The following is a 22,747-nucleotide window of genomic DNA, read 5'->3' on the forward strand; positions in this document are numbered from 1 at the left end:
AGGATGTAATTTTTGCCGTCGGGCTTAAGTTGAATGCTTTCCCAGCGTAACTTACTACAGTAGCTTGAGTTGTACGGTGTAATGGCAAGTGAATTCTACAGCTTGATTTGGAAAAATTAACATTTGGTAAATTCTAATTCGAAGAAAGAATGCGGAAGCCCCTTTTTTTCCCTTGTCTCTAAACAGATTTGTTGACAACAACTGTATTTTTTTTAAATTACAGGCAGGGCTTTTTTTTTCCCTTGATAAAACTTCATGTGTTGCTTTGAAGATTTAAACTACTGTTTAAAGCTGCCTGATCTGCATACATATTTTAAAAGCAATGTAAATATGGAAGTGAAAATTGAGGGTCGAAGTGTTTGACAGTCATGCACCAACTGACCATGTCCCAGCCTCTGCTAAGGAGCAAGTTAATCCGACAAGTAGAAAAACAGCAATAGCAGCCAGAGGCAAATCAGAAGGTTGACACCTCGAATTGTCAGAAAACCTTTTGCCACATCATTTTAGTTTTAAAATACCAAAAAAAAAAAAAAAACGACTGACTGGATAGTCTATACCTTCTGTGCTTCTCTTTCAGTTCTTCCCTTCCCCCAGTTTTACTTTTCCTTGTTGTCCCCTATTTCTTCCTTGTATAATTTTATTAGACTCGTGGGGATGCAGCACCATAGCTGTAAAAAGCTGTTCTGCTTGTTCTAGTATGCAGTTTCTGTTTATTCATATAGTGGGTCTTGTGGTTTGTGAGGCAAAGTTTGGTGTAACCCTTACTGGCTTACTTTGCAGGGAATTTACTGCTGCTAAAAGAAAGAATAGGTTGTGCTTCTTTCCAAATATTTTTCATCCATGGGTAGTATTTTTATACTGCAAATCATTAAAATGTTTAAATTATGTTATTGTCATGGTGTAAGGAAAGGAGGTTGTGCAAAATACTGTCATAAAATCTGTAAATACATCCCAGGCTGTTACCAACACTTCTAAATTAGCATTTCTTCTAATGTTAAGTGTATATTTTTGTGTATGGGAATGGAGTCGTTTCACTTCACAACAAATCTCATGTATTTTAGGTAGATCTTTTTTTTTTTTTTAAGATTTGATTGCTGAAGATGAGTAGAAGTTAGCCAGGAAGGGTTTTTTATTGGTTGTGTTTTTTTTCTTTTCTTTCCCCCAGTGAATTTTGTAATATATGTATCCCACTGTATTTTAAAGTTGTCTTTGCACAACTGTTCTTACTCTTCATATGTAAGTATTTGTCAGTGATACAGCATCTTTCTGATCTGCTGAATCTTCTTGAAGTAGTGCCAGAGGAGGATTTCAGTGATTAGAACATAAATAAGTGTAGCAGTAGGAAGACAAAGCCTTTGCTTTTGGAAGCGAGTGTCGGGAGACAGATAGTGAGGCTGTGTTTTGTGCAGAAAGTGTACTGGGATCATTTTCATGCAGTTGCATGTATTTTTTTCAAAGTTGACTGGAACAGTGTGTCCTTTTGAAATCTTTTGTGTGTCATGTCGGGAAACCAGCCTTACTACCAGCAGTTATTCGGGTTAATGGGCAGCTAGAGTTTGGAGCTCTGGCAGAGGTGGTACGCTTCTTATGTGCACTGTGTGACTTAATTTTCTTCCACGGAGTTTCTGACTTGGACTCCCAGAGAAATGCTCTTTGGTGGCAATGGTTGTAATTACCTTTCAGAACATATCTTAAATGATCAACTGTTTGTTCCTTATTAGCAATAAAAACTGAATTAGAAATCTAATGGCATCCTGTAAGATGCTGATTAGACCAAATGAGTGGTTAGGAGTCGCCTTCCACCTCTTTTAGATCTATTTCCTTTTTCCTCCTTCCCCTTTTTTCCTCTTGGCTTTTTCTGGTGTACATAGGGGTTTTTTTTTCTTTTGCATACATTTACAAAGATGGGCTTGAATACCTCCTCTCTTAAGAACTTGAGTTAAGTTTCTAGTCTTTTGAAACAATATTATGTTGAGTTACATATTAATAGTGTCCTTTTTTGTTTGATCTGAATCTGGAAGTAACACGCATTCTGTGGAAGTGGGCTGTAATAGCCTAATGCCTTTATCCTATTCTCTGTATTCCCTCTGTAGTACTTGCTCATCTTAGAGAAAGCAATGACGTCAGTCTTTGAAAAGTAAACTGTTTTGAATTATTGACTGGCGCCCACGCATTCAGTGATTGAGATGTATACGTGTGCATCCACTGACCAGAAGCTGGATTAAAATAAACAAAATCCCTCACTAAATGGATCAAGGAGCCAAGAAGTTTATTCTCTGAAATGATGTTATACATAGCAGAGTGCCTAGAGAGGGTATGGAGAGGAGAAATGGGCCAATGTTTTCTTCCTGTTTCCAGCATTGATTTTTACACTATTTAGTAGAAACTGAAGCTATCCTTGCATAAATTTATATTATGTCTTTGTATAAATTACATGTATTTTTTTCTTTCTAGTATTAAAACTTGATGGCTTTATACTAAAGCATTCTGAGAAGAAAAGTGCATCAAAGCCTTCCAAAATTTTCAGAAACAGAGAATTGTGGCACAAGGCTTACAAATCCAGTGGACTTCATTCATACCATGAAAGAACTGAGGATACTGTGACCATAACTGGTTAAATTTGTGCTCCAGATTTACTAATGTCTGATGTTTTCAGATGTTGAGTTGTGATAGTTGGTAACACTTATTTGGCAATTGAAGTAATTTTTCTCAGTCATCTCAAAACACAGATCAGAAATGTTGATCATGAAAACTAATGCATTTATTGTGAAATAAGCACTCTAAATCATGCCAGCGTATTAGTTAGACATTTTAGAAATGTATACAAGATTAGCATAATTTAATTAGCCAAGAAAGCATTAGCAGTACCTTAAGAGCTACTTGAGGGCACCGTGATAATTGTAACACGCGATTCTAACTAAAAGTAGTACTGCCAACATCATTCAACTTGGTGGCAACCTAGAGCTCTCCATTGTACTTAATTGCGAATAGGAGCAAACACAGACTTGAGGATTGACATTGAGTGCGGCAGTGTGGGAAGGTATAAAGCTAAGCTGCATTTTTGTGCTCTGTAATACCAAGTAAGTGTCTCTAACTTCTCAGTCTGTAACAATATTTTTTCTGTTTTCTGAGTGATAATGCAGCTTTTGTAGTATAAGCTCATTGCTACGTTTTACTCCTTAAAGGTCTTTAATGATCAGTTATTGAAAACATAGAAAATGAACTTTGAAAAAAAAATTATTAGTTCTCTTAAAATACTAGCTTTAAACACACCCCTTAGAGCTTTCTGAAAATTAGATTTTCCTTTACGAAAGACCCTGATTTATAATAGCATATTTTCTTTGTCGTCTTTGAGAGTGTCTTACAGTGTTCTGGATGTTCTGCAGTTTAGAATAAAGCTATAGAAGAGGTTAGAGTTTCCTCCTTAATGCTGGAAAAATTACACTTGCTGACCACCCACGTGTAAAGCTCTTCAGGGAGTAAAAGCTCCTCTCAAATATCTGTGTTTTTTAAAGAACTGCATTGTCTTACTGTTCAAGTTTACAGTAACATCAGTAAAGGTGCTGAGGCTAACGCTTTTACAGTTCTTTGAAATGCATGCTGAAATACAGAGCCTTGTGAAGTTATTCCAAACAATTTCATTTAAAGGAAGATTCCCAAGAAAACTCATCTTTTTAGTGTGTAATAAAACGTTGGGTTCTCTCTGGTTTAGTGGTCTGTTGTTCTTTTGGGACTTAGCAGGAGAAAAATCAGTGATATAAAATGAATCGTGCAGTCTGTTCTTTGGTAGCATGGTATTAATACATCTGTGAACAGTGGGAAATTGAGCAATTGTTGTAAACAATCTATGTCCAAGTTTCTGTAAAAATACCATACAGTTAGCATTTGTAATCCTTCCGTGTTTCCAAAGGGGTGCCCTGGGCTTGAATTCTTCCTATGTATCTTGCCAAATCAGTCTGGGCCACTATCAGGAGTCAGGACACCTCCGAAGCGTACGCAGTTTGTTTTGGGAGGCAGTTGCGCATCCTGTTCGAAGCTGGCTGCCTTGGCTATCACACTGTTACAGGGCCTTAAAAGGAAGCAATCTAAGGACTAATCCAGTGAGTGAATAAGACCTCCAAAGAATACTCAGGAAATGGTGTTGATGTTTGGTGTGCTGCATTGCTTCCTCTGAATATCGGGCTTGTCCCAAAGTAATATTAATAAAAGCTGCTTCTCCAACTACCGTCTCTCAGTTTAAACTTAAAGCAGAAGGCTTAACCCATTGCAGTGAGAGATCCCATGACAGTTTTGCAAGAGTGGCAATACGGCTTGGGGTTATGCAAGATAATTAGCTCAGGTAATTACATTCTGATCACCTCCATCCCCCTGCAGTTTCAGTTGGATGTGGTATAGTTTTGCATACCCTGCCCTAAATTGTGGAGTATTTGCTATACTGTGGAAAAGTTTTCATTCCAAAATGATGATGCTTTAAACAATTTCTGCATAAAGCTTTATAAAACACTTCTCAAACCAAAGCATGCAGCAAGTAGGCATCAGTGAGCTGAAGTTTTCACTGCTCTTATTTTGTGGCTGTGACGGTTTTAAAGGTTGCTGATTGCTTATTAGATATTTTAGCTCTAATGTACCATTTTGTGTGTGGGCAATATCACTCATGAACCCACTCATTGCAAAAGGAGTTGACTATTTTTTCAGCCTTTTTTATCCTATCTTTTTTTTACTCTTTATTTTTTCTGCTTTTTCTAAACAGTTTTTCTGTCTCTGAGTTTACTTTTGAAATACTTTGTTACCTTTGATGGGATTTTCATGGTTTATTTTGACCATTAATTTTGCTTTAAATTGTTCAAGTGTTGTTTTGCATTTATACTTGCTTGGACTCTTTTCCAGAATAAATTTAATTTCTTCTTGCTTGGTAGCTATTAAAACAGGCCACTTTTCAACTAGTTGTAAGATTAATGTGTCATCTTCTGTAAGCTTTTTCATTCTGCACTGCTTAGTATGTGGATGCTATAATAGCTTCAACTCCAATTTAACTAGGTATAAAGCAGGTAGCTTTAGTACTCCTACCAGAAATACAGAATTTATGAGCTTTTCCAAGTTCCGTAATTTTTGTAGTCTGTTCTGAATTTTGTGGTTTTATCTTTGCACTTCTAGTAGTGTATATTAATGACCTAACTACTGTAAAGCTTTGGAAAGTTTGTGTAGAGTTGCACTCGGATCAGATGCTTCAGTTTGGGCATTTTCGTAATTTGGCAAATGGGCTTTTTGCTTTTCTCCAACCTCCAGTCAATTGCTTCATTTTAAATGGATAAGTAGTTGAGCTGAGCTACTTAAATAACATGAAATGAAGAAGCTATTCTTTCTGTACACGTGAAAGAGATTACTTGCATTGAAATTTGTTGCCATGCTTCAGCAATCCCTCATTCCAAATACTTAATAACTACCTTCTATTATTTCTCTGGTATATCTTTCAGACCTTTAATGTTGTTTTTATTATGATTTAAATTTCAGTACATTAATCTTAAAATTTTGTATTACAATTTGATGCAATTTTGGTTTTTTTTTTTTTTTGAAGTACTGTTTTCAAGTGCATTGTAGCTAGAGATACGGAAGTGTTTTTAATCCCATGGTTTTTTTTCCACACAGAAGGCCACTTTCCTGTAGCTTCACTTGGTACAGACACTTCCACGCTTAGTTTACCGAGTCAAGTGCCTGGTCATGCCCAAACCTTGGGGAACTGTCTGGTCCAAGGGTTCTCTCTGTTCTACTTGATATCCTCATTCAGATCATTCTGCATCTTTGTTTAGGTTTATAATAGTACTAAAAGGAGGCCATGTCCTCCAGATTTTGTTTGGGATGAGGTTGTTCAGCAGAAAGAGGATGGATTTTTGAGGACTAAGGGTAGGAAAAAAAGTTGTTGTTTGAATGTTTTCATTCTTTCCACTTCTGAATTGTAATAACTCCTGAATATTTACATAAATACAATTTTTGCTTTGAAAGTCCTCGTTAACAGAAACTCATGGAAATGGTTAATAACGGTTCTGACCAAAAATGTCTTGCTTTTAATCTTCCTTCAGTGTTAAATTAGGAGCATCAGTGGTTTGAAAAACTTCCAATATGTACATCTTCCAGAAAAATTTCTGAGGTGTGGATCCCTCTACAGCAAATAGATCTCTTCTCAGTAGACTTGTTCTCCTGAAGGTGTGCGATTTCACATGTGCTGCAAGCTGTTCACTCTGCAGTTGTGAAAACGAATAGACTTGCCAATATTAATGCTTGCCTGGCCATTTGATCAGCTGGATCAGGTTACTGGTCCAGCTGAAACTAACCCTCTTTCCACATCCTCCTGCTTCCCCATGCCTCCCCTTCATCCCTCTGATTTGATTAACAGCTGAAAATTCACAATGCCACCCTATTGTTAGTGAAGGCACAAAGGAGAGGAGAGGAACACTCATGGTGGAAACGCTTGGAGTGGGGCAATGATGATGGGTGGAGGACAAACTTCAGCTCGCTATTTATGGGCTCTGTCATAGTTTGGCAGAGGCTGCTCTGTAGCTTACTCTCCCTTTCTTTCATGAACCTACAATTAGCCTGTAGATTGCAAGAGTTTTTTGCATGTTGGATGAAAAGCTGTTGAAAGGTGCTTAACCTGGGTACAAACAGGTGTCTCTTTCTATTACAGACAGGGCAATGGTTCTAAGTGTGAAAATACACAATAAACAGTGTTGCAGGTAACAGTTTCTATTTTTAACGTGTAAACTTTTAACTTTTCTCAAAAGCTTTCCAATTTATTAAATAACCTGAATTCTAGAATTGAAGAGTTCTGGGAAATAAAATGGGAAAATATTGAAAAAATGAAGCAGATCTTCTCATGCAAAAAATACGTTGTTTTTTTTTTGTTGTTTTTAACCTGAATGAGTTGGGAAGAACTTATTCTCCTGAAAAAGTCTAGATGGTGGTATTCTTTATATTCTTGATGGCTATTATTGACGTAAGCATTGTTCACTGAAAAAAACCAAACTCAGAAGCTGGCTGTTAAAGTAATTTAGATCATCCTGCAGTTGAGGCATTCTTTACTATCATTATCACCAATGAAATACAGCATTAATAGTTGTTTATTCCAAGATCATCAGGCACTTAAGCATGAATCTTGCTGTTTTTCCTTAACACCTGTGGAGAGCCAATGTCTGATAAATGACTGTGTGCAAACAAAGCGGAAATAAGAGAACTGCAGCCTGAAGATGGGTTCTTTTAAGGCACTGTTGTCTCTTTTCAAGCTATCAGTAAGGTTAACACACAAGGTCCTTAATGAAACTTGAAGTTCGTAGTAAGACAGTTAATGTGCTTTAATCCAGATACATTTTTTCCCAGCTTCTTGTCATTTGAAGGCACAGGCAGTACACTTAGACTGGATTTTTAGGACGCAAAGGTAGATGTTTAGCATGCAGCAGAACATAGGGTACTGACGTGAATACCGTCTGCTGTATTATGCTGTGACCTGGAGTTGAGTCATACTACCCTCTTCCCCCAGACAAGTGTATCAGGTCTTCCCTCTTCCCACCAAGCAGCTAGTCAGTCCTCCCATAGAAGAGGGGCTATGGGCATTTGCCAGGAAAATGTGGGTTGGGGTGGGGAGAGGAGCTTCTGGGGATGTGTTGGTGCTGGAGAGAGTGGGTAGTGCAGTGTGTCATCCTGAAATTAGGACACAGTGCAGATGCGTAAGGCAAGGTGTGGTCCCAAGTTCTGCAAATTTGCTGTGAGTATAACGACAGCTTTAGTCCTCCTTATTTTGGGGTGAAGATGCTGTAAAGCAAAGTGGTGAACTTAAAAAAAATTTAAATAGGATTTCAAGGGATATACTAGATTCTGGTTAGATGACTGTTACAGTCATGGTAGAAAATTTATATGATCTAGTTAATAGAACTTGGAACCAAATAAGAGCAAAACTAAAAATATCTCAAAGAGATTGTGAAGTCTTTTTATTTTTTTTTTTAATTGCTTAGTATGCCTAGACCCAAAATGCATTAGGAAGGACGCCTAGCTCTTAACCTAACTTTCATCAATAGATCTTAAAGTAAATCTTTAATGCAATAAATTTGTAGAAGTTAATGTTTTAATTCATATTTTTTACCTTTGCAGAAACTGATACACAAGGGAGCAAGTGGCTTATCCAGAATCACTGGACAGACAGATAGAGAGTGTTTTTGGTGTATTTTATTGGTATGTTTGAAATGACGTTATAGTTTAAATGCAGAAAAAGCAAGTTATTTGTTAATTGGAAAGTTATCTGGGAGCAAAGATGAGTGGTTAGCTTAAATAATTGGTACACTGGGGACACAAACATTTTTTTGTGAATACAAGTTTTATTTTGGAAAGACAACTTTTATCTTTTTATACCAGTGGGATGAAAATGTTTATTAAATGCATTAAATATCCCTGAGTATGTATTTTATTTCTTTTAATGGACAGCCCATTTCTGTAAGAACCTTGCATGAACTAGTAGGGGAAAAGTAGGTGAGATTTTTTTCACACGTACTTTAAAAATATTAATCCAGATGATTAGTATTCTGGGACATCTGAGAAGATGTGTTGTTATTCACAGGTTACATTTTAAATTACATTAGAAGTAACTGGAGGACCTGCATTCAGTTTCTCCAAAGTCAGTAAAAATATAAGATTGAGAGATGTCTGAAGTCATTGTTGTCTTTTCAGAATGAAAAGGAGAGGAAAAAGTTACTTTTAAATATCAGAAGCTAAGAATTAAATAAAGTTAGAAGTGGAGGTTTTTGAAAACATAGAGCTGAAACATTTCTTGAAAATGTTTATTTCATTATTATTAAGACAAAAGTAAATTTCGGGGTGCTTTGTGCTTGTTCAGTGGGTAACAAAGAAAAACTAATTAAAATGGTTTGTTCTTTTAACAAAATGCGGAAGAACAGGATTGATCAGTTGAAGACTGAATGTTAGTGTGTCTTAATTTCATGTCCTAGACATGGGAAGAGGTCACAGAAAAGAGAAAAACATAGCTGCTGAAAGGTTTAAAACACTAGGTTGAAAACTCTCATGTCTGATTTGTGAAGTTGTGTGAGCAATCATGCTACCTTTCTGGGCGTTGTAGAGAGTTAGTCAGAAGAAGGGTGTGACCCACAAAATGTATGGCAGAGAGAGCAAGTTTGACCATGGTGGAAAAATCAAAATACTCATGTCTGCATACCTGTGTTTTAATACAGCTGAACCTGTGGCAAACCAGATGGAGTCTTTTTCAGAAATGGCAAGGTGTGGTTGTGGTTGGGTGTTACGTCATCCCTTGCTCAAAAACTCGATGAACTTGCGTTTGTGTACTTGGACATGACAGTGATACAGATGGTTCGTACTTATCCTGTATTACCAAGACTGCTGGATTGTGGTTGTCTTGGAATGTTCAGACCAACAGTGTAGTGAGAAGTTCTTCAGACATTCTCTTGGCCATGAGATTCAACGTGCAATGGAAGAAACAAAAAGCCCCTACCACCTCCCTGTCAGTATACAAGAAGTAGTCTTTGTATTTTAATTTGAAAAGTAATCAGCTACCATGCTTTAGCTAGCTGGTCCCTGTGATATACCTGAAGGCAAGCCCTTGTCAGTGAGGACTTCCTTGGTATGTGGGTCCTTCAGTCATGCTGAAAGACTGTATCAGTGTAGTCACCTCTTTTTGAAGAGGATAGACTGAAAAGGAAGAAGTCAATTTTCATTGATTTCTAGTTTGTGTTCTTTCAAAACTTAGGACTTGTCTCTAAATGTTATAAATAAAGCTCTGTTAGTCTCAAATTATTATTTTGAAATTGGGGGGTGGATATGGAAGAGACTACAGGTAATATTCTATATCAGTGTTTTTGTAACTTGTTTGTGAATGTATTATAAGAAACTTTTTTTTCTGTCTTTCTCCTTTTCATACAAAGTAGAGAAAACAGAGAGATAAGTAAGCATTGTGTTGATTTTATTGCTTTATTTACTTATTCATTTTTAGATTTGGTTTCTAGATTTATCACTACCATCATTCAACTGCTTTCAGTGAATGTTACCAGAGTTTGCACCACTACCTCTGCAAGACTCTTGCTGTTGAATCTTAACTCGACAGCTAATTTGCGGTATTCATTCGGCTGTCACATTCCATTTTACTCTTGAATCCAAAGATAATGAAGACTGTATTTTGCCAATCTAGACCAGGGATGATATCTTGTTAACTCCATTTATTTCCTTACTCATTATTAGTGAGAGTGCTTTCCATAAGAAGCTGTGCTGGATTCTGCTTGTTCTGAATCACAGCTGCAGTTTGGTGGGTCTCTCATTTCTGTTAGGTCAGTACAGTTGCACTAAATTTTGTTTACTTCTTCGTACTTCCTGACATTATGTAAACTCATTTTTTGATTCTTCTGTGCTTGCTTTTTCTTTGTGGCTTTGGTGTGCTTTCAGGCAACTTCTGACATGATTAAGATTTTATTAATTTGTATTCTCTGCATTCTCGCAGCATGTGAGTGCATTTGCTTCAGTGCCAGTGTTTCATTAGGAGCTTTGAGTTGAGTGCATTGGTTCCTACTTCTGCAACTGCATTATTAATTTCTTAATTTTTAAGTTTGCTTGTATCATACATTTCTCTTTCTAGTCCCAGAACATTTTCATGATGTGTACTGTTAGGTAATAAGTTTCTGGGTTGAAACTGAAGTACTGTTTTTAATCATTGAAGGTATAAATGATTTGAGACCCAGTTACTTGAGGGAGCAAGTTGAGTGCAGTGGAATCGTTAGACCTCTTTTGCTATAAATTGGAGGCGGCGGTGGATAGACTGCTCTCTGCAAAGGCTTCTCAGATTTAAATTAATTTCTTTTCTTGTTCTAGCATATCCCAATTTGGCTAATCTCTTGACTGTAGTGAAAGCTCCATCTCCATATTTTACTGTAGGTAGGTGAAAGTTCTGGATGGCAGTCTAGGTGTGATTTGATTCCCTAAAGCTTGAATTTCTAAGATTGTCTGTTAACTGGAAAATGGAGCTTGAATTCTTATTAATATGTTTAAAATGTCAATGACTACTCATTGTAGTAGCTTTGTCTCTACTTCACAGCAAAACATTTTAGTGCATCTTCTACAGCAGGTATATTAACTTAAGTTAGTCTGTAGGCTTGACTATCTTAAAATTTAGACTTGCTTTGAGCTTGCTAAGTTACTGTGTAGAGTTAATAAGCAGACAAATGAGGATCAACTGAAAATGATAGCCTAATCAAAGAATAACCAGAAATTATTGCTTCTGTTAAGTAAATCACTTTGTTGCCAGTCTAGTTCCTTAGGCAACCGCACTGATGTGATCACATTGAAGGTTAGCCTGCCCTTCCAGTTTTTGAAGCTATTGGCCAGTATCTGTTCATTGACAGTATTAGAGATCTCAAAGATACTCAGCTTTTCGAAATTTTGTGAACATTAGTAACTCAGTAGCAGAGGGAGACCTAAAGTAGCAGATTTTGTCTCCAGGTTAATCACTAATACTTTGTTTTACCTGCCAGCTGACCATTTGGCGTGCATGTAGCTCAGAAGTAACTACATCGCTCTATTGCCTTTGGCCAATAAATAGACAGGACAAGTGAGAAATACTAGCTAATTTTGAGACTTGGTACCAGAGGCAGGGAACTGTAGGAAATGCAGAGAAAGGTGGTCATAGGAGACCTGGGAGGAGTTAGGATTTTTGCATGGGAAGGGGTAGAGATGGGGTATAGGAACCTATGCATTACTAATTTCACTGCTCACAAAATAGCTTTAATGTTAGCCCTTGTAAAGCTTTGTTACATGCTTATTCCTCTTTCTTAGCTTCATTTTCTCTGTCTCGCTGAGCCGGTTTAAAACTGGTTCTGTGGCTTACCTTGAAACTCTGCTGCTATCCTGCACAGGGTAGCTCTTGTAGTTTCAGAAAGTCGTTACTAAAATTGACTTGGCAATGATGTATTTCTGTAAGTCCACAAATAAACTTATGACTGATTAAAGCAAAAAGTACATACACAAATGCTTACAGTATTCAGAAGTGAATATGTACACTACTAATTTTTTGTGAAAAGTTGGTATTTTGTAGTTGCAGAGTGTTATGGAAAACAGCTGGGTGGCTGCACATGTATATTGCAGTGCTATGCGAGGTGCAGGTGTTTTGTGTTTAGGAATGGTGGTAGTATCTCTGCTATCACTTTGACTAAGTTTTAATTTTAGATCCCAAACTCTGCCTCATCTAATTTAAAGTTTTAATTATGAACTTCTAGTGTAGATATTATTTTGAGTTACACTGATGTACTTCCTGAAGAAGTGAAATAATGAGGAAGAAAAAAAAAGTGTGGGGTTTTTTTTTTTTTTTTGGCTGGTGTTAAATGATTCCTAAGGTTGAATCTTATTATAAACCTCTTTCTTTCCCTGGATTGAACTTTACAGGCTAACAGTTATCAAAGTGAAAACTATTTTTAAAATGAGATGTGAACATGGGCTTGTTAGCCTTTAATACTAGTTTTTGGTATTTTTAGTATTATCAAAAGTATTTACAGGTTTTTATAGTATAAATGAAAATCATATAACATTCAGTAAATAAATACTATATAATAATGAGTACCATATTTATTAGTTTATTGGTATTACAGGTATTTAATATTTGTTAAAATGTAGATAAATACATATTCTATATTCTCTGATATTGCTTAGGTGCTTCTTAAAGGTGTTAAGACTAACGTTGTTAGTGCGTGTATAATGCTGCTAATGAACATATTAGACAAAAAGTGCTGTAAAAGTATAACGTCCACTTTCAGTTACTCCTAGCTGTGTGTTTGACAATCTAAAGAAGAGAACAAGGTATTGTAAAACTCTTGCAAGAAGGAAGAGCATAATGTGACTGTTCAAGCATTTCAAAGACAATGTCAGTAGAATTAATTCATGCTGTGCTTCTAAGCATCTTTATTTTCCTCAGTCCTTTTTTTCCTCTTTATTTGCACTACTAGTTCTTTTGCAAGCAGGGTAAGAGTAGCAGTGTCATGTATGACATAGAAAAATCCATATTTTTCTGGTTAGAGAACCAGAACGCTTGTTCAGAAATAAATGTAAAATATTATACTGAAGTTTAATATTTAAAAGTAAATATTTTCATAGTTTCCAGTAATGTTTTCAGAATAATAACTTCTAATATTTCACACAAGCCTATTACTAAGACTTCGATAGAGGCTTTCCTTTTAATAAGTTTAAGTTTCCTCTTTTTCTGTAAGGATATACATAAATGAGCCAATTAAATATGGTCTGATGCTTTTTTTCTTTTCAGAAAGATGAAGGTAGTGATGCTAGTTTGAGTGATAGCCACATATCTCCTCCCGCCAAACGTACCTCAAAACATGCGGATCCTGTGTGCAAAGACAAATCAAGATCACGCAGTACTGGGCAGCGAGAGGAATGGAGCATCTCAACTGGACAGTCCAGGTAACTTGGTATCAAGAGAGAAATGAAGTCTTAACCAATTTTGTATTGTTAACCTGTTTATGCTATTTCTGCTGTGAGCTGCAGCTCATGCTGAAGTGTATTTTTGAAGCGTGTCATTTTCATATAGTTTTCTTTTAGTTTAAGACTCCAGGAACGTGGGTTACATCAATCCTCTCATCTCTCTTTTCTTTTTGTGCAAATTTGTGCAAACATGGAAAGTAATTTTCAGATGGAGTCTGAATTCTAGATTCGTGATACATCCACATTTAGTGACTTAATTGGTATTTTTATGTACTCAAGCTATAGGATGACATAACACTTTAATTAGGAAATCAGTATTACTTTCTTTAGGGAATGGATAACGGTCAAGTTTCTTTCTTTCCATTGTTGTGTCCCGCCTCTCTTCCCTGGTTGGGTATAAGGACTCAAGTAAATTACTGTATTTTATTAAATATAGCCTCAATCTTGCCACATTCAAAAGAGATGTAATTTTTTTCATTTTATAACTCTGATTAATGGTGTTTTACAAAGCACGTTTGTGTTTATAAGGTTCTTCACATGATTACAGGTAATTATGAGATGGTGTAGACAGTATGTTCCTGGGACATGAACTCTCAGTTAATGCTGATTCTTTTGTAGATACGTATTTCATATTTATGTACAAATAAAAATGGTTCTTGCAGCGCTTTGTATCTAAGAGTGACTGTAATTCACTACTGAACTATTGTCTGCTAGGGTGAAGTATATTTAAAAACTATGTAAATCTTAAAATAGATCTCTTTTTGTTTGTTTTTCCCTTCTACAACAGAAAATACAGCATTTTATGGGCCATGGTCATCTGGGAATGTGTTGAAACTTGTGCATCTTCTATTTCTTTTGTTTATAAGTGTAGACTTGTAGTGTACCTGTTAGAATGATATTTGCCTTTAAAGAGCTATATCAAGATCCTGTTGTGAAACTTAAGGGGAGATTCAATACTAGGACATGGCATGAGGGAACGTTGGAGGGATTAATAAATAGATGTTTAGATGATTGGGGAGAGATTCAAATTACTGGTATTTGGCAGTTTTGTCCTTATTCCAATGTGGGCATGAAGCAGACACTTCAGAGGCTACGTGTCGCAAAGGTTTTGAAGTCAGAACGTATCGTGTAACATTCTATGTTTGAAATTCTATTTTCACCGTGTAACTTCTGCTTGACTAAGGAGTGTTAACATTATTTGTCTGTTCAATATAATTGTTTCCTAGGTTAACTTCTCAGCCTGGTGCTACACTACCAAATGGACGTAGCTTATGTAAGTGTATTACAGTGGACCTTTTTTATCTACTTTTACATTTAACGATTTTATGTCAATGATTTTCAGTTGCATATATTTTTAATAACTTTACTGATTAGCCTGACTATTTTGACCAGAAAAGTTACTGTTTTGGCTCAGTTTTCTTCTGTCAACATCTTGGATATGCTCTCTGTGGACATGGGGAACATTCTTAGATGAAACTCCATTTCTCTTCTCAATTCAGACCTCTTGGCCATGATCTTGATGTTTTCCTTAATTCCCAAATTTACTGTTAGGAACTAATTTTGGCCTTCCTCTCCCAGCTTGTCTCTTTAATTTACTTACTCCCTTTGCTTATTTAAAATTTGGCCTTCTGTGGTTCTTAACATTACTTAACTCTACTGTTGCTTTATAGAGACCTGCCTTGTCTGCAGCTCCTGCTACCTTGAACAGTTTTCCTGTATGCTTGTACCTTACAAACTTGCCACCTCATTGCATATCTCAGTTAAAACCGCTTTGTCTTTTGTGTCCCTTTTTCATCAATTCTGTCTCGTTTAGTTCTGTGTTTACTCTATGTAAGTGTTAATCCATTAAGCATTTTTGGTATTTTTATTATTTATTGTGGTGCCTAAGGAACAATCAGAAGTGGGATCCCTTTTTATTTGGCACTGTATAGAGTAGCTGATAGAGATTTGCTTGTGAAATCAATGTGTTGTATCTGACCTTTTGATAATTGTATTTGAAAGACTAAGAGTTGAAATTGTGGGCCGAGTGTGCATTTTAGTATTGATGTTAACTTAAAAATATTGAATGGATATTTGACTGCCAAATTTTTATTATAGAGTAAGGTTTTCATGTAAGGAAACAAGCTCCAGTCTGAAGAAATAGCTTGTAAAACAACGTTGATAGGAATTTAAAAAATATATTTCTTTAGTGAATATAAGGGTGCTCATACTGTGCTCCATAATAACTTTTGGTCTATTGTCCTTGTAAGTATTCTGTTATTAATTCTTGTTTGTGAAAATGTTGTTTCCTGCATTTTGAAGTAGTAATACAAATTTCTCTTAGCTCTCAAAAGCCATCCCCTTCGAGGGGAAAAAAAGGGAGATGGGGACCATGCTTGCATAAACGGAGATATAGAAGTCAGAAAAAGTTGTCGGTCCAGGAAAAACAGATTTGAAACTTTGAATCAGAGTTTATTGTTTGATCAGCTAGTAAACAGGTATGTGGGGATACTTCACTTGTATTCACAAAGCATCTTAATGATTTTTTTTAAAAGTTAGAAAACCCTGTCTTCCAGTGCCATCTATGTGTTCTACTGTGGGAATGTATTAGTGTTGAGGCAAGCTAGATTGTGGTTTGAGTTGCAAGGTGGGTCCTGTGCTGTAACTGCCTATGTTATTCATACTCTAAATGCAAAGCAGCTTACCAGACTTCCATTGAGGTGTGAGCTACTTTGTGTTCACGCCTGGATAAAACTGTGTATGTTGGCAGTTACTGCAGAGTGGCTGACATGTGACAATCCACACCCTAGTTTGTTTCTTAGTAACCTGTTCATGTAGTGATATCCTAAGTGTGATGTAAATTGGTGATTAGCAGCAATGCTTGGAGGCTTTCTAGATTTTGCTTGTATGATTTTGATCATAAAATATCAAAAGTTTGTAGCTTGCTTTTTTTTGTTTTTGTTTTTGTTTTTTTTTTTACCATTTGTTAGTAATTCACATAGGGTGGGTGTCACTTTTTGACATTTACTGTGCAGACAAAGTAGGTCAGAGAGGGAGGCATGGTCTGGTCTGAGCATAGGAATGGGAGCCAGAAATACCTTTCTTGAAATGTTATTTTGATGTGGCCCTGGGCAGGTCACTTAATATGTCTCAATTTTTCCACCTGTAAAATGGGTTTTAATAGTCACATCTGTGAGACTGCTTGCTCTAGTGCTTGGAAAATTATTTAAACGTAAGCATTTAGTTGCCAAGTATGATCTTTATTGTTAAATGTATTCTGTTGAATCTTTTATTAATTTAATTTTCTTTTTCAATTTACTCAGTAACTACTTGGTATCAGTTTACAAATTTATATTGAGTTACATTTATTTTTGTAGTTGGAGTTGAACCTCCCTCTACTCATCAACAATAGGAAAAAGTCTACCATGAAGATTGTAATTTGATAAGATCATGGTACTGAAGTCTATGTATGAACTTATACTGATAACAGTGTGTCCCATAATCATTGGAGGTTTTTTAAGAACAGGTTAGACAAATGTGTCAGGAATGATTTAGGTATTGTGTAGTTTGTTCTTGCCTGGAAGAGCAGGTGGGCTTTTCCAGGTCCCCTCCAATCCTATTTTCTTTGATAGCAAATTATAGCATGATTTTACTTGAAGTGGTTATGTCACACATCACAGATATTTTAGAGGAATTGTTTAAAATTGAGAGGAGTGCTCATAATTACTGACTTCTGTCACCAGAACTTCCATAGACTTCTTTCTAGGGAGGATTTCACCCCTTAGTTTTACCTTTAAACAGCTTGAAAGAAAGGAAATGAACGTTTCTACCTTCTTACAATTATTATACAATTATAGTCAAATTCCAGTGGAAATCTACCATAATTGCTGTAGAGTGCAGTAACTAAGTGTTCAGGACAGGTGGCCAAATAATTGACTTAGCCTGGCTAATACTCTGTTGTTTTCTTCCGTAGCAATGAAGCATCTTGGCCAAGGCTATTACTTACCACCGTTATTTTGACAGCTGTTTACAAATACTTCAGATAATGAAAGTGTAGACTAACTAAATAGTAGATGGGAAATGGTAGTGAGGTTGAATAATGAATGATGAAATTCTAGGTGTTACTGATTTAACATTTTAATAAAAAATAAAATCCTTTATGTATTTGTGTCTTTCTGAGGCCAGGGTAAGAAGCTGTAAAGCTTATGGGGTGGAGACATTAATTGCTTCCCCAATATTACAATTATGTAGGTAAAAAGTTTTACTTTCTTATTCTGCAAATTTAATAATATCTGACACCTAATCTAACATCTAAGTAGTTATAAATTTATACGCTACAATTTGCACTGAGCAAAAAAAAAAAAATTCAAATGTTTTTTAAAATGACATGGCTTAATTTGAACCCCAAATTTTAATAGCAACAGCATTTCTTCTTTTGCATACTCCTTAGTTTGTATTCTGTAGAGTCGTCTTTCAGTTTTCTTCGTTACGGTTGGTTTTGCAGTTAATTGATAGATTCAAGTAGCTATTGTAAGATTTTTCAAATTTTAATTCATTTGTGTATTTAGTTGACTTGTAGACCTTGGAATAACCACAACAGACCGTAGAATTAGGTATGTTAAGTTGTTGGATGCTATGTAAAAAGTTCTGCATGTCTACTATTTAAAGACTGAGTTTTTTTGTATGTTAACTGTTGCATATACTTTAGTACTGCTGAAGCTGTCCTACAGGAAATGGATAATATTAACATCAGGAGAAATAGGCGGTCTGGGGAAGTAGAACGGCTACGAATGTGGACAGATACAGAATTTGTAAGTGCACAGCACCTTAGATCTTGCATAAGAGTAATATCAAGGAGGGGGTGTTTGTTTTTGCAGTTTGTAACTCTGTCAAAAGGTTACAAATTCTCTTCAGTGGATAACATCAAAAAAACCTTGATAAATTCAGAACAAAATTCACAGATACATACTAAATTATGTTTTCTTTATTGATGAATTTTGACTGCTATGCTCTCATGATGTACTGTGGTGGTTCTCTTTTGGTTTGAAGCATACTCTGATAGTCTGAAAACAGGACTACAGACTGTCATCTGCTTTGTTCCCGTGATACTAATGTTAACGATGTATTAGATGGACTATCACAGAATCATGAAGGTTGGAAAAGACCTTCAAGATCATCAAGTCCAACCGTTAACCCAACACCACCATGTCCCCTAAACCATGTCCCAAAGCGCCATGTCCGCACGTTTTTTGAATGCTTCCAGTGATGAAGCTGACTAGGTACTATCCAAGAGACTTACTTTACTGCCTGTTAAATGAGGCTGCTTTTGTAGTCTACCTGTGGAGTGCTCTGTTGGAAAAAGACTTGGGGGCTAGCGGTTGTGTGGAGTATTACTTGCTGAACTGTGGGCTAACACTGAGTGACATGGGACAGTACTGATGGGAGTGTACGTGAATTTTATTCCAGGAAAACATGGATATGTATTCTCGGGTGAAAAGAAGGAGGAAATCACTGAGGAGAAATAGCTATGGGATTCAGAACCACCACGAAGTGTCCACAGAAGGGGAAGAAGAAGGTACGGGTTGTAAAGAATTGTAAGGATTTGTCTGAAATACTTAAAAACCAAAGCTCTCCTCAACATAAGATAGCAATGTATTGCACTACGGAAAGTAAATTAGTTTTGGATCTGGATTTGGAGTTTTTAAATAGACCAATTAACCAGACTGTTACAAATTAGTACATACTGAAGTGTTTGTCCTCTTTAGAAGGAGGAAACATTTTAGGGGTCTCTACGTAGTTTTCTTTAGACAAAAGCAAGTTTATTTGAAAGTAGCAGAATAAAGCCTGGTTTCTAAATGTTTATATACCACATTCTCTTACTCCTGTTTTCCATAACACTACATAGTTGGAGCTTTCCTTATGTTCCCTGTAACAATCCTCTGGTGGAAGCCAGGATGTGATGCATGTAGTCTACAGCTATACATGTTCTAACTGACTTGCTGTTTCTCATATGCTGGGAGGCACTTACAAAAAGAACATGTAAGTTAGTTCTGCATCCTTCCTTTGGGGAAGGTATTAATTAAGTCTCTGTTTTCTATCAATCTACTGAATTTTATAAGGCTTGTGGACAGACAACTGTATTTGAAATTCTACCTTCCTTTAAAAATTTGGATGAAACTGGGCAGCGGGTTCAAAAAGTATTGTTCAAAAAGCTAACTTTGATAGCATGATCAACAGCATGCTTGGCTTCCTTAAGAAATCGGACTCAAACTTCAGGGATCCATATAGGGTTATGGATTGTAGTGTGTCTCGATTTTTGAACTGAAACTGCTGTCTCAAATAATAAGAGTGCAGTCTTAATTCTGACATCCATGGATGGAAATACTGTTCCTGTTAATAGATGGACCTAGGTGGCATCTTTATACAGTGTGTTTATTTGCTTTGTGTAAAAAATTATATTGTGAATTGTAAAGTTGTACTTCTTTTCATGCTGTGTCAAATACTTGATTTTCTGAGGTTCCTATGAGAAAGGAGTGAGAAGAAAGGCATTATTCTTAATCTGAATGATAATTATTGAAGGAAAAAGATAGTGGATGGAAGTGATAGTTGAAGTCCTTTACAGCTAAAACTAATTTGACTACATCTATTTTTCTTTGTTACCTTTCCAGAACATTCTGTGGGAAACCAGAAGGAAGCTTGACAATGTGCTGTAGATTTATCTCGATCTTCAAATTTCCATTGATTTGCCAATTAGTGTTAATTAACAGGAGGGGAATAATTCTCAGTCACCATTAAAATGTTGATTTTTAGGATGAAGATAGCTCTGGCATCAAGTAGAAGTGTTCTGAAAATATTTTGCTTCCCCAACAGAGTCTCAGGAAGAAGATGGAGATATAGAAGTAGAAGAGGCTGAGGGAGAAGAAAATGATCGGCCATATAATCTCAGACAGAGAAAAACTGTTGAAAGATACCAGGCCCCTCCAATAGGTGAGGAATTAGGCAGTGCTCATGCAGTTCTGCTCTCCTGACCTCCAAGAATACAATGAACATGGGAAGAGTATGAAGTTGGATGACTGCTCCTCATCCCTGACAGAGTTCCCATGCTGTGTTAGAGACTTTCATCTTGCCTCTGTTTCTGTTCACCATGTGAATATCACTACTGAGATACAATCTTGCCAATTTGTCAATGATGTTGGCATTGTTAGTGCATGCTGCGCCATTGAACCTTGCAAGTACTGCCATGTGCTGGACTCTGGGGTGGGAGGTGAATGGGGATTAGGGCAAGAAATAGTTGACAGAAGTTGAATTCAGAAAGCAATCTAATAAATCAAATAATTACATAGGAAAAATAAAACTAAAAATGCTAATGCCCTGGAAGAATTACATTTTGTGACATGATAGCCCTAGCTATGATGATTTGAGGAGGCTGAGGGTGGAATTCCTGTGACTGTATCAAACCAAGCATGGTGATAGTGAAATGAAGCAGAAGACGTTTGATTTCCCTCCACACACATCCCCCCCTGCCCCAGTTCTTAATTTGAGCTTTTTTGGAAACCAGTGATAACATTATTGGTAAAGCAATAATGTAGCACCTTTTGTGCTGCATTTAGATTAGTTTATTAATCTTTTGTAATTGATGTTACAAACCTGTAACTTCTCTTACTCAGTGCCAGCTCATCAAAAAAAGAGGGAAAACACACTGTTTGATATTCACAGATCTCCTGCAAGAAGAAGCCATATCAGGTAAATGTCAGTTTTTTGGTATGTACTTGTTTGCCTTCCTTCATTACATATCTGTTAGCTTTTGATTTTCAAAACATTCTTCAGTGAGTTGTACAGTTCATTCACACATGTGCGTGGGTCTTGAATTGTATCTTAGGTTCAGATCCTGATCAGTATACGAAAGTGAATTTCATAGCACTTCATAGTACCAGCATAAGCTTTGTGATAAACAGAATGGAAACAGGTGTGCTGCAAATACTGGAGAGAGTTGCGCGTTGCACACTGTAGCTTTTTCTCCAAGGCTGTATATTTAGTGTTTAAATCCAAATCAGCACTTAAACAAATATCCGCTTTCTGTTCTAGAAAAATAAAAAAATCAAGGAGATGTGTTTTGTTTTCTTCCAGTGCAAATTTCATCCATGTAATACTAACAATTTAATGAGATACTTACCAAGCATCGTTTTTGACTCTTCCCTTTTGTGTCAAAGTGGTCTGGAGTACACCAAGTTGTCTTGGAAGCTGTCACTAGGCTTTATTTAACAAAATAGATGAGATAAGAGCTTAATATATTTTTTTAAAAAATAAACATACTCAAAATTTCAAAAAGATAAATCTGTCCATGAACAGAATCCAAGTAAATGAATGCTAGTGTCAGCTGAAACTCTTGTCTTCTATTTGTTCAATGTAATGGCATAGTGAAAATATGAAAAGTAAAATAATAGCAGAATCTTACAGTTCTACTAACGTTTAAATTTGAAGAGTTTTGGTGTGGTTTTTTTTTTTTTTTTTGCTTAAAGTGTATATGACATTTTGTTGGGTAATCTCAGGACTTGTACTTGCTAGTAAGATATAAAGAATGTGAAAGCTATTATCCCTTCAGTTTTAGCATGCTCATTGCTCCACTCTCATTTTATCCCTTCTTGCCAGGACACTGTCATAAAAATTCTTCCTAATTGTGCGATACTGTCTTTGATATGTTTTTAAGTGTATCTAATTATTGGTCATCGAACTGTAAAACTGATTGACCACATTCTCCTTTGGCAAAAAAACAGCTAATCAGTGTGTTATCATGTTCATACAAATGATGCTGCTCATTATAGTCACTAAAAATACATCAATTTTTACTAGTAGCCAACTTTTTCATGCAAAAAAAAGTGCTGACTTTTTTCAAACTGAATAGCTTATTCTATAGAAGATGTAATGTACATTCTCCAATATTTATGAAATACTTAGTTTTATGAAATACCATCATACTAAAATAAGAAGTAGTTCATGTAGACTTTAAATAGTAGTTTTACTTAGATTCTGATCAGAAGTTAAACTACAGTACAGGTATTTTGTGAAACTGTTCTTCTGTTCAGAATTAATGACCTCATAAAAAGAGATCATACGCTTTAGGAAGTATGGAATTTTTTCAAAGAATATTTAAAGGGAAGCATTAAACCGAGGAAGGAGATCTTGATATTTCTGTTATGTTAGAGGTGGCTAAAGTGGTTTGGAAGCTTTCCTAAGTATAGTTGCTGCCTGATGAACTTCAGCAGCATATTGATTGAATACT

General features: G+C 36.1%; 1 protein-coding gene across 1 annotated transcript in view; it reads left to right on the forward strand.

Moving 5' to 3' along the window:
* Nucleotides 1–13,312: 13,312 nt before the first annotated feature.
* ATAD2B (ATPase family, AAA domain containing 2B) overlaps nucleotides 13,313–22,747 on the forward strand; it is a gene marked incomplete at both ends in the record, with an annotated part of 56,671 nt that continues 47,236 nt past the window's right edge. The window contains 7 exons of the mRNA XM_010296149.1: nucleotides 13,313–13,467; nucleotides 14,715–14,761; nucleotides 15,812–15,965; nucleotides 18,176–18,278; nucleotides 18,934–19,042; nucleotides 20,338–20,454; nucleotides 21,135–21,210. Coding sequence (XP_010294451.1) covers nucleotides 13,313–13,467; nucleotides 14,715–14,761; nucleotides 15,812–15,965; nucleotides 18,176–18,278; nucleotides 18,934–19,042; nucleotides 20,338–20,454; nucleotides 21,135–21,210 — 761 coding nt within the window. The remainder of the gene's footprint in view (nucleotides 13,468–14,714; nucleotides 14,762–15,811; nucleotides 15,966–18,175; nucleotides 18,279–18,933; nucleotides 19,043–20,337; nucleotides 20,455–21,134; nucleotides 21,211–22,747) is intronic.

This window comes from Phaethon lepturus, unplaced genomic scaffold (assembly GCF_000687285.1).
Source record: "Phaethon lepturus isolate BGI_N335 unplaced genomic scaffold, ASM68728v1 scaffold2031, whole genome shotgun sequence".
NCBI classification, from domain to species: Eukaryota; Metazoa; Chordata; class Aves; order Phaethontiformes; family Phaethontidae; genus Phaethon; species Phaethon lepturus.